The sequence below is a fragment of the Pteropus medius genome, unplaced genomic scaffold (genome assembly GCF_902729225.1).
Source record: "Pteropus medius unplaced genomic scaffold, Ma_sr-lr_union100, whole genome shotgun sequence".
NCBI classification, from domain to species: domain Eukaryota; kingdom Metazoa; phylum Chordata; class Mammalia; order Chiroptera; family Pteropodidae; genus Pteropus; species Pteropus medius.
In genome coordinates, this window is record NW_024351543.1 from 10266136 (window position 1) to 10278969 (window position 12834).

The window sequence follows — 12834 nt, forward strand, 5'->3', positions numbered from 1 at the left end:
TGGGCAACCCCACATCCATTCCATTCAGAACTCGCACCCCCCGTGTTGTTTCTTCCTGTCCCATATGTATTCATATTTTTTCCAGCCTATCCCAGGCAACCCCTTATCTGTCCTAACATGTCACAGATATCCACATCTATTCCTACCTGTTCTATCCTGGATGTCCTTATGTCTGAACTTGACTGTCTCAGATGTTATCTCTTCCTTCTCAGTCTGTCCTCCCTCGAGTGTCCCCATTATCTCAAGAGAGCCTACATATGTTTTAATCTGTCCTATCCCAGTTTTCCCTACATCCATCCTGGCCTCCTATTCCTGTGGCTCTCTTCTCTCAGATTTCCAGAGTAAGATGTTAAGACACAGGCTGCCCCTTCCCTTAGCCTTTCCTTAGCCTTCCCTGCCCCTTTCGCCGTCCCCCTGTCATGTATCGGCCCTGTCATCTCCCCAGGTAAGTCATACCTCTTTTCTGAACTACCACAAGTTATAGATGAGTCAGTCAACAAAACAAACTAGTCACCTGTCTGTTCTCCTCAGAGCTGGAGGAGTCTCACCGCAAGTGTCCACCATGCTGGAACCGCTTTGCCCAGCGCTACCTGATCTGGGAGTGCTGCCCATTGTGGATCTCCATTAAGCAGAAAGTGAAGTTCATGGTCATGGACCCTTTTGCTGACCTCACCATCACCATGTGCATCGTGCTTAACACACTCTTCATGGCACTGGAGCACTACAACATGACAACTGAATTCGAGGAGATGCTGCAGGTCGGAAACCTGGTAAGGGCCACAAGGAGCTGACTCTAAAATGGGCATTCTAGCATGAAAGGCTCTCGGCCAGCTGTCACAGCCTTCATGGGTCAGGGAGGAGGGATCCAGACACAGAAGACTCATCTAATGGTAGGAGTCATTGTGGAAGACATCTTGAAGAAGAGAATTTCAGGATCAGCTTTTAAGGAGCTGAGAGATGTAGCTGGGAGTGAGAGGTTGGAGATAAAGGTTAATGAAGATTCCCAGAGGCTAGAAAACAAAAGTGAGATGGACGGGGAGCCTGAAATGTGTGAGGACATGAAATTTGGAATAGTAGTTGGAGCAGGGGAGTGTATGCAGAAGGAGGCTATTCTGTTATAGATGGAGCTTGCGTTAAGTGAGCATCAGAGTTTGGTGGATAGAAAAAAGGATGGATGGATTGTTGGATGGAGAGAAGGAGGGAAAGAGGGACAGAGGGTTGGATGGATGGATGGATGGATGGATGGATGGATGGATGGATGGATAGATAGCTAAGTGCAGTAAGTAAATCAAGCAGAGCCAAATTTGAGTTCTGTCTCAGCTCTTACTATGTGACCTCAAGAAAATTACTTGGTCTCAGTAATTGACACAATACATATTTGTTGAATTTAATAAATGTAAAATTAGTATGACTATCAACCTCAAAGGAAGCTAATGAGGATTGAATAAGATAATGTGTGTAATGTGCTTGACTCAGAGTTTGATACACAATAATCACTAAAGATAAATGATAGCTGTGGTTATTATCGTTGTTATATTAAAGAGACTGTCCCTGGAAGTCAGAATATCTGGGTTCTAATTCTGATTTTTATCTCTTGAAATCAAATCAAGTCCTGCCTCTTCGCTATAAAGATGAGAAACGGAGGCCTGAGAGGTGACATAGTGGTGACAGAATTGGGCATGTAGCTACTGTCTCCTGACTCTGAGCAACAGAGCTCTACTGGTTCTGTCCAGATAAAAACTGTCAGCCCTTCTCGAGGGGATTCTAGGGCAAGACTGGCAAGGAGCCCACTGGCCTCTAAAGGAGCTCCTGGGATCATCACTGAGTCTGGGTGGAGGGAGGAGGCGATTCGGTCCAATCTCTCTCTCTTACTGCAGACCCAGCCCTGTCTTGGTCTCAGCAGACAGGTCTCCCACACTGTCAGGTATAAAGACTATTTTCTTTTATTACTTTCTATATCCAGGACTCTAGATAGTTCTCTAGAGGATCTATTCAAATTTTTTCACAAATGTGAGTCCATTGGCTATAATTCTATTTTTATATGCAAACTGAAAGGAAAGCTAAATCTCAGTCTGTAGGAAGCTCATAGCACAATTGTGCTTCCCTCGTGTTGGTCTTTAAATGGTGGTTATGTAGGGTTTTGGTTGAATGTAGTTTTCATGGAATGTGACCATTGGGTTGGACTGAGCAGCAAGTCAAGATGACAAAGCACTGGTGGCTTCATTGGGTCACTAAGTAGTGATTGAATTGCAGCTGTGTTAAACTTGTAGATCAATTATTAGTAGTAGGTCATAAAGTTGGATGATAGCTATATTTTGTTCCGTTTGGATACCTTTATTGCTGGCATGTAAGGTTTTTATTCTCTTGCAGTTAATACATGTTAGATGGTTTAAATATTAAGTGTAAAGAAACAAAACCACAAAAATAAGCATGAGTAAATAATCTTGGTATGGGAAAAGCCTTTCTAAGCATGTCACTAATGACAAATTACATAAAGGAGAAGGTTGATAGATTTAAATAACCTTTAGCCCATCATATAATCAAAGGTAAAATGCAAATGAGACTTCCTAGCAATATTATAGACAAGAAAACCTGAAAAGTCTCTGACTATGAAACAATTAAAAATATAGCAAATATTCTTTGACATGCATAACAAAGTTCATGAGAAACTAACAAAAATGACCAGGTGCCAAAAACAAAGAGGGTCTTCAAAACTATAGCAGTAAACATGTGAAATGGTTCTGTAGTTGCCCTGGATTAGAGGGGAGGAGTTGACGATTTGACTAATCTGGAGTTTAGATTTCAGTGAACATGTAGCTACAAGACATGTCTTTGGGACAGTGTGTGTAGGGGTTGGAACTGAGTAGCCCCATAAGAATGTAACCCTATATTCAGTAAAAAAGGTGGACAAGAAAAAAATCCATAAAAATCCATGATAAAGAAGAAAGCTTGTCAGTCACAGCCAGCAAATGCAGTACTTAGAGGGAAATTTATAACCTAAAGCATATACATTAAAAAAGAAAAGTTAAATTAATGAGCCAGGCATTTGATTCAAGTAGTTAGAAAAAAAATAAGTAAAAACTCAAAGAAAATTGAAGAGCAGAAATAAATAGAATAATTTTAAAAGTTTAATTAGAAAGAAGTGATTTGTTTTATTTTTTATTTTTTTTATTATATATATATATATTTCTTTAGGTGAAGCAACCCTTGGTTGACCTCACATATTGCAAGGACCTTGTCAACTTACAGTACCTTATTTTTTACTTTTTACGCCTATAGCACCTGGTCTTTCTAGATGGTCTTTCGTCCAAGTACTATCCAGGCCCAACTCTGCTTAGCTTCTGAGATCAGACGGGATCACGCTTGTTCAGGGTGGCATGGCTGTAGACGGGAGTTTTCTTTCTTTTTTTTTTTTTATTATTTTTGACAAGACTAATAGACAAATTTTTAGCAATATTAAAGTAGAAAAAAATCAAAGGTACAAATAAACAATATTAAGAATGGAAAAAGGGCATAACTATACAAACAGTAAAGATTAAAACACAATATATAAAACATTATAAACATCTTAATGCTGGTAAATTTTGAACAGACTAAGTGAAGATTTTCTTAGAAGAATATGTTACCAAGAAGAGATTTAAGACCATAAAAGAAAGAGAAAAAGTAAACCAAAACAAATCCATCAGTGTATGATTAAGAAAAATCAAATAAATAAAGAAAAAAACTCCTCATGATCAAGTTGGGTTTATTCTAGGTACGTATGCTCTCCCCTTTGATGTGGAAAAATCATCTAATAAAATTAAACTCTTTGTGATAAGAACTCGTTGCAGACTAGAAATAATCTAACAAAAATATCTACAAAATTCTATAGGAAATATTATACTTGACCATAAAACGTTAGCAGCCTTCCTGTTTAAAGCCAAGAACGAACATAGATGTGATGGTGAAGCTGGTGGTGATCATGGTTAGTACTTGTCGAACACCTAATTACCAATAACAATCAGTAAGGGAGATGCTATTATTTATTTATTTATTTATTTATTTATTTATTTATTTTTTACTGGTAATGGAACAGAGGCACAGAGTAGTCAAACAATTTAAGCAAGGTCACACAGCCAGGAAATGGTAGAGCCAGGGTTCAAATCCAAGCAGTTTGTCTCTAGAGCCCACGCTCTTACGCAGTGCACTACACTGCTATGCTGAACCTCTAGCTTTCTGCCCATCTCCCTGCTTCCAGTCCAAATTATGCTGGAGGTCCTTGTCACCATAGTAAGAAGAAATAATGAAGAAAGAAGGAAAGAAAACAGATCTAATATTTTCCAAATTATGTCATAGTCTATATAAATAATTCAAGAAAATCTGCAGAAAGATTATTAGAACTAATAAGAGAATTCAACAATGTCAGTAGGTACAGGCTCAATTTACCAAAATTAATTCTGTTCCTTACCAGCATGATCATATGGAGAGAGCAATTCTGAAAAGTTAAAACTTTTAAAAATAAATAGCAATAAAAACTATGAGGAATCTAGAAATGAATGTAGCAAAAAATTATAAATTTTATATTAGTAAAATTATAAAACTATTGAAAAAGAGAAAAGACTTAAATTAGTGGAGAGATATGCTATTTTTATGGATGAAAGTCTCAATATTGTAGAGATATCAGTCCTTCTGAAATTAACCTAGATCTTTAATGTATTTCCAATCAAAATCCCAACACATTTTTTTCCATGGGACTTGACAAGGTAATCCTAAATTCATATAGAAATATAAAGTCTATGAGCTAAATTAAGGAATAAGATGGGGAACTTACCCTACATATATTAAGCTATATTATAAAGCTGTAATTATTAAAATGTTATAGTATTTGTGCAAAGATAGAAAATTAGACCAGTGCTATAGAATTGAGAACTCAGAAATAGGAAATGCATATTTGTAGACTTGATAAATAATAGAGATGGCACTATAAATCAGTAGGAAAATGATAGACTACCCAATAAATAATGCTGGACAGGATGGTTATCTATATGAAAGCAAATAAATGTAAATCCCTACCCCTCAACCATACTCATTATTAGTTGTGGGAAATTGGATTCAACATCTAAATGTGATAAACCAAAATTTTTTCACTTTTAGGAAAAAAAAAAAGGAGAAAAAAATATAAGATCTTGGTGTTGGAAAGGCTTTCTTCAACAATATAGAGTTTATACCATGAAAGAAAAGATTGACAAATGTACCTATCTTAAAATTTATAATGTATGTCCAATCAAGGGTATGATAAACTAATGAAATCACTACCATAAACTGGAAATTGATATTATGAAAAGTATTTAACTAAAATGACATGAACTCCAGAACGGATATTAAATGCTTACACATCAGTAAGGAAAAGAATGACAACCCAATGGCAAAAAACGCAGCACGACAATGAACAAAGGAAATGACAGGTAAATCACAGAAGAAGAAATTCGGATGGTTATAAACAGAGAGGAATGCAAATGAAAGCAACATCGAGATACCATTTCTCACCCGTAAGAAAATCAAAAATAAACTTCCATGTGTTGGCAAGGATGCGAAACAGTGGGAACTCACACTTTGTAAGAGTGTGGATTTGGTATAACCATTTCAGGGAGCAATTGTATAATATCAGGTAAATCACAGATGTCCATACCCTATGACTTAACAATTTCAGATATCTGTATTCTTAAGAAAGTCTCACATGTCTGTACAAGGAGACCTATAGAAGAAAGTTCTTTGTAGCATCGTTAGGTATAGGGGAAATTGGAATCAACATAAATGTCTATCTATCCATCCATTAAAAAAATAGATAAACTGTGGTGTATTCATACAACGAAATACTATACACAATTAGAATTAATACCTATACATCTATCAACATAGATAAATCTCATAAACAATGACTTTTAGGATAAAAGGAACTTGCAAAAAAAAATAACATATACAAAATGGCCCATATTATATAAAGCTTAAAACAATGCAAAAATACGATATATTGTTTTATATACATTAAAACTGTGAAAACATGCATAGGAACTTTAAACATCACGTTCAAGATAGTGACACCTTTGAACGAATGTAGTACTACAGGTGGCTTCAGTGTTACCTGTGATGACGCAGGGTTAAGACTTCATGATAGAAGCTAAAGTACTTAGTTCAAATGTTAGGCTCCATCAGTTGTGCCACTGGGCTAACTTCTCTATAGTATCTCAGTTTCCCAATCTGTAAAGTGGGGATAACAACAATACATATCTCATAGGGTTATTATGAGGATCAAATGATTTAAAGCATGAGATGTAAAGCACCAGTACATGGCCTAGCATGTAGTAATTGCTATTTAAGTCTTTGTTATTATTTTGTAAGAAAAAATAAAACAAGATTTGAAACAAATATGGCAAAATGTTAATAGTTGGCAGAGTTCAGTGGTGGATACAAAGGTACTCATTATACTATTCTATACTTTTCTATGTGCTTAAAATATTTTGTAATTTTAGAAAATATACAATGATAAATAAAGGTAAATGACAAACCAGGAAAATTATTGCAATACATATAGTTGACAAAGAGATTATACCCTAAATATATAAAGTATATTTATAAGCAACAACATGGAATTAGTTAAAAACTGTCTATGATGGGCAGTAGCAGTATGTGTCAGAATCTCTAAAAATATTCTTTGACAATGCAGTTTCATTTCCAGAGATTTATCCTAAGAAAAAAAAAAGGGCAAGTTTTTTTTAAAACATATATGCAAAGGTTATTTATTATGGCAGTGTTTTTAATAAGGATAAAAAGAATGTCCATCACAGGGAAATGGTTAAACTACTTGTGGCACATCTGTACAGTAGAATATCCTACAATGGTTAAAAAAGAGAGCAAAAGAAAATGATGCTATAGATCACGTTTAATTGGCATGGAAGGATGTTCACCAAGTACTATGTTTTAAAACCAAGTTCGCAATGCGGAGAGTATGATCCCATTAAAGACATGTGCCAAGGTTCCTCAAAAGTTCACCAACTTCCGGGAAAGCCACCGTTAGCGCCATGATTCAGTAGACTTCCTGCCCGGGTCAGAGGAGGCAGGTCCCCCACACTAGAAGCCTCTGTCTGCCAGGTCCCAGGGAGCCTATAAATCATGCAGAGTTGTTTGCATTTGAAAGCAGCTCCTGCCTGGGCCTGGAGTTCTCGGCCACTCTCCACAGTCATAATAAATGCTGCTGATGATAACAATAATCACCCTCTCATAGGAGCACCCACTTTACATCCATTAGCTCTAACTCTTAGAAACCTCCTACGGAGTTATTATTATCCCCATTTGACATATGAGGACACTCAAGGCTCAGAGAGATGAAGAAACTGGTCCAGGATCACACAGTAGCAGACCCTGCTTTGGAACCCGGGTCTGGCTGCCATTCTCTGCACATCTTAAACCACCCGGCTTTGCTCACATGGCCTTAGAAAGCCCAGGGTGATCCTTTGGAAGAAGGATCATGCACTTCTAAAGCGGTGGTTCTCAAGCTCAGCAGCACCTCAGGACCACCTAGGAAGTTTCTTTAAATCTCGCTACCCAGGCCGAACTTCAGTCCAAGGTAAATGGAATCGCTGAGGGTAGGACCCAAGCACCAGCAATTTTAAAACTCCCTAGGTGATTGCAAAGTGGACCGAGTGTGAGAACCAGCGCTTGAAAATAGCACTTCTCAAACTTCAAATTGCCTGGGAATCCAGTCAAAATGCAGATTCCTCTTCTTTGGGCCTGGGGTCTTGAAGATCCTGCATTTCTAAAGAGCTTCCCTGTGATGCTGTTTCTTCTTTTCCTTACCACTTCCCCAGAGATGTTCACTCCCTAAGAGACTCTGCCATCTCTCTCTGCCTTTTTCTCCTGATTTCCAGTGCCACCTAATATCTGCCATCCTGCTGCCAAAATAGCTGTGAACCTGGGCAAAGTGAGGCAGGAGATCTGTCCTGAGCTCCTTAACCCAAAAATGAGTATTAGCACCTGTGAGCCTGTCAAACAGGCCTTCGGAACACACCCATGCTGGCCCACTCGGGCAGGTGCTCGTGGAGACCAGAAGGCCGGGGTGAGAGGAAGTGGCCTCTCCGGAAAGCCCTGTGCAGGGATTGCAGCTAGGTGAAGGCTCCAGCTGTGTAAGGGAAGCCTGGAAGACTGGGAAGTAAAGCTGGGCACTACAGGACAATGGGGGCTGAAGGTCAAAGACCCAACGAGCTGTATGTCTCTTCAACAAATGGGCTGGCCCTGTTCTAGGTACGATAAGACAGAAAAGGCCCTGCTTACTGTGGAGTTTTTACCATTTGGCCCGGAGGAGACTCACAAATACACATAGTATGTCAGATGGGGGAATGTGAGGGAAAGAAAAATAAACAAGAGGCCTAAAGAGTGTGGTGGGAGGGGCCAGGATTTTAATTGTCAGGGAGCCTCATCCATTAGGTGGCTTTTAAGCAGAGACAGGAAGGGAGTGAGTCCTGTGGATGGAGGACGGGTTTTGATCCAGGGAAAGGGAGCAACAAGTGCAAAGGCCCTGAGGAGGGAACCACAAGGAGGTGAGTGTGGCTGGAAGAGTAGCAGGGGCTGGGTCGGTTACGGGTACATAACCCAGATACAGGCCTGAGTGCTGGGGAAACAGGACTCCAGGTTGCCTCTTCTCATGTTGGGGCAGCCCAGGAATTTGAGCCGAAGCTGGAAGATATTGAAGGCCCTCCCTTCCCTAAGACCCCAGCTGGGAAAGGAACGGTTCTGTCTGGGCACAAGCACTGAAGAGACCACTGCAGTCATGAGGGCTGGGCTGGTGGGTGGTGCCCTGTGTGACAGTGCAGAGGTGCCCACCCGCCTGCTATCCTGGTGCTCCCTCCCCCAGGAACAACAGCAGTGCCCTGCCCACCACCTCAGGGGCTCTTCTGAGAAGAGGGGGAAAGGGCTGCTACTGTGATGCCTGACAGATGCCTCTCCTCTGCCTTCAGCACAGAGACCCCTCAGGGTGGGTGCCAAAGGCAGGGTGACCCCCCCTCCTGACTGTGGACCCCAGCAAGATGCCTCAGTCATGCCCCTTCTCTCACCTTCATCTCTCCCACAGCTACTGCAGGCCTGACACTGTCCCCAGGCTTAGCCTGGCGCTTTAACCTCAGACCTCACCTATAGAAGACCTCAGTGCCTCCTCGTTGCCCTCAGGATGACACCCCCCCGCCCCAGAAGGCCTTGTGAACAGGCCCCGACTTCCCGCCTTCACAGGATATCCCTTCCATCCCTTCATCCCAGAACCAGGCTTCCATCATAGCCATCGGCACAGCTCGGGGTAGTTGGCCATGGTCACAGCTGCCTGGCCTACCGCACAGTGGGCTCCTTGACCATGAGGCTTTGCTGGCCACGGCTGGGCAGCTCGAGGTTGATGAGTCAATGAACCAGGTGAACCCCAGCCTCTGCCTACCTCAGGAATGTTTCTAGAAAAGAGAAAGGTTGCCCTAAATCTTAAAGGACAGCACCGAGTTTATCTCCTGGTTCTCAACCTTACTAGCTACATGACTCCTGAGCAGTTACTTGACCTCTCAGTGCCTCAGTTTCCTTAACTATAAAATAGGGATAATGATACTTTCCTCGTTGAGTTGTTGGACAAATTAAGAGGAACGACACATGCAAAGCATTCTAGCCCAGCTCTTAGCACATAGTCAAGCCCTCAAGAAACAGCAGCTGGTTATTATTACGGTGATAAGAGTTCAGTGTGTGGACATGGAGGGAGCGGGCACAGCGTAGACAAAGGCCCTGAGCCATGTGAGCCATGAGTTTGTAGAGATGCATGTATCTGGCACGTGTGGCGTGAGGATGTGTCCTGTGGCAACACGGGCCGGAAGGAGTCTGGGGCTGGGTCATGTCACCGCCTACTTCAGCCTCCCCTGCCCTCAGGTGCCTCCGAGACTGTGAGTCTCTGCAGAGCCTGCCATGTTCAGCGAGCAACAGAGAGGGCTAGGAGCATCAGGTCGGAGGTATCCCTAAGGGGCTAGGCCACGGTCAAGCAAGCTCCCACCGGAAGCCTGGGTGCCATCAGAGCTGACAGCCCAGGAGGGGGACCTTGCCAGAGCAAGAGGCAGAGGCAGAGTGCCCCTGACGACCAGAGGGTCGTTCTGATTCCCGCTCCCTCTCCAGGTCTTCACAGGGATCTTCACAGCAGAGATGACCTTCAAGATCATCGCTCTCGACCCCTACTACTACTTCCAGCAGGGGTGGAACATCTTCGACAGCATCATTGTCATCCTTAGCCTCATGGAGCTGGGCCTGTCCCGCATGGGCAACCTGTCGGTGCTGCGTTCCTTCCGCCTGGTACCTGGCTGGGCCCTCTGCAGGGGGGTGGCATGGGGGTCTGGGGCATCGAGGCACAGCCACCTCCCATGTCACCACTCAGTCCCCGCAACTATGATCCATCATGCCTTCACCTTGCTAGGTACTTCTGGGTGCCGGATCCAGTGTTGGTGTTGTGAGGGGCACCAAGGTGGGCAAGGCAGAAGGAGATACCCTTCCAGGGGAGCAGTCGACATACCTCATGATTTACAAAGCCCTTTATGGTTCACCATGAGCCCATTAGACCTCACAGGATCCTAGGAGTGGGGCTGGTATTACTATATCCCCATTTCACAGAGGAGGAGACTAAGACTCAGAGAGGTGAAACACTTTCCCAAAGCTGCATAGCTGGAGCTAGTTCCACTGACAGCCTATCTGGGGCTTTGCCTGCTGGTTTCAGAATGAGCATTTGGGAAACTTGAATGCACATACACATCACCTGGAGGCCTTGCTAAACTGCAGGTGACAGTTCAGTAGGCCTTAGGTGATACCAGGGCTCCTGGTCTGTGGACTGTGCTTGAAGCTCAAAATGCCTGAGAAGTTCAGACATGGGGCTAAAGGTAGGTCAAAGCAGGCTTCTTGAAGGAGTTCTGAGCACTGTTGATGGCCTCACTGAGGGGCTAGGAAGGCAGAATAGGGAGGGGGAGCAATAGAGAAAGGCCAGGCTGTGGGTTCTAATCACGACTGCACTGTCATGAGCCAAGGGACTTAGACAAGTTACTCTACCTTTAAGAGTTGGCTTCTTCATCTATCAAAGGAGGTAATAATAGTGCCAACTTCACGTGGTTATAGGGAGTTCTGAATGAGTTGACTTATCCTAAGCATAAGGTCTGGCTCAGTATGTGTTCAATACATGTTAAACACTGGCTCCCTTTCTCTGTGATAACTAAGAGGAGAGAAAAATGGAGGTGATTGGCCAAATCAGACATGGTTTGAGCTGGCCTGAAGAAGAGTCTTGCTGAGGAAGGACATACCATGTCAGGGGAATCTACTGGGAAGTTCCTGGAAGTGACACCAAGGGGAGTAGGAGGCTGGTGTGGACACAGAAAGACGGGCTGAGAGGGGCAGATGAGGCTGGAGCTGTTGACTTGACTCCCAGAGCGGAGCCCCGTGAAGCCGTCTTCAGGCTGCGGATAGAAACAGTAGTGTGTGCTCTTGGAGAAACAGAGCAACAGGTGTCGGTGACCCTCTCTGGGGTTTCAGGCAGAAGCCACGGGGATAAAGGTGCCCTTCATTTGGGGCTGACGGCTCATCTGGGGCTCACAGCTCACAAGGACCCCTTCCTCCCCAGCTGCGGGTCTTCAAGTTGGCCAAATCATGGCCCACCCTGAACACACTCATCAAGATCATCGGGAATTCAGTGGGGGCGCTGGGGAACCTGACGCTGGTGCTGGCCATCATCGTGTTCATCTTCGCCGTGGTGGGCATGCAGCTCTTTGGGAAGAACTACTCAGAGCTGAGGCATCGCATCAGCGACTCAGGCCTGCTGCCCCGCTGGCACATGATGGACTTCTTCCATGCCTTTCTCATCATCTTCCGCATCCTCTGTGGCGAGTGGATAGAGACCATGTGGGACTGCATGGAGGTGTCTGGGCAGTCACTGTGCCTGCTGGTGTTCTTGCTTGTAATGGTCATTGGCAACCTTGTGGTAAGTTAGCCAATGGCCTCACCTACCCATCCATTCATCCATCAGCTACCCACCCACCCAATCATGCATCTGTCCATTCACTTACCCTTCCTTCCATCCATCTACTCATTCGCTCAGTCATCTATCTACCAGACTACCTATCCACCCATCAATCTCTCATCTATTTACCCATTCATCTACTCTTTTACCCATCTTTTCATATATCTTTTCATCCATTCATTCATTTACCCACCAACATACCCACTTACCCTTCCATGTACTTTTCATCAATCCATCTAGTCACTTACCCATTTATTCTTCTGTCTCTCTACTCTTCCACACATCTATCTATTCAGCCATGCATCCACTCATAAATTACCCACCCACCAACTCCATCTGTCCACCTCTCCATCAATCCATCTACTCAGTTACCAATCCTCATATCCATTTATCCACTTGCTCACCTAGACATCCATCCATCAACCCTTATCTACTTATTCATTTACCAGCCATCCATTCATTGTTCACTCATCCATTTATCTGTCCACCACCCACCCATCCATCACTTCCATGCATCTACCCCACATTATCCATTCATTCATTCACCAATCCCACCATCTAGTCATTTATCCATCTACCTATCTACTCATTCACTCATTGACCTATTTATCCATTCATATCACTCTTCATTTGTTTATTCATTTATTCACTCACTTATTTGCCTGTTTATTTATTATCTACTCATTTTGTATTCATTGTTTATTTATTCATCTACCCATTATGTTATTAATCATTCAATGATTTATCACATGCTTTTTCAATTCAGCTTAACAAACACTTGCTGAGCC

At 42.9% G+C, this 12834-nt stretch overlaps 1 protein-coding gene and 1 pseudogene across 6 annotated transcripts in view; one reads left to right on the top strand and one right to left on the bottom strand.

Annotated features, from left to right (window-relative positions):
- SCN5A (sodium voltage-gated channel alpha subunit 5) overlaps positions 1-12834 on the top strand; it is a 94769-nt gene that overhangs the window by 49526 nt on the left and 32409 nt on the right. For all 6 annotated transcript variants that reach the window (XM_039843275.1, XM_039843274.1, XM_039843277.1 and 3 more), the window contains exons 14-16: positions 532-770; positions 10168-10341; positions 11651-12007. In XM_039843275.1, the coding sequence (XP_039699209.1) occupies positions 532-770; positions 10168-10341; positions 11651-12007 (770 nt within the window). The remainder of the gene's footprint in view (positions 1-531; positions 771-10167; positions 10342-11650; positions 12008-12834) is intronic.
- Positions 3271-3389, bottom strand: LOC120586864 (uncharacterized; annotated as a pseudogene).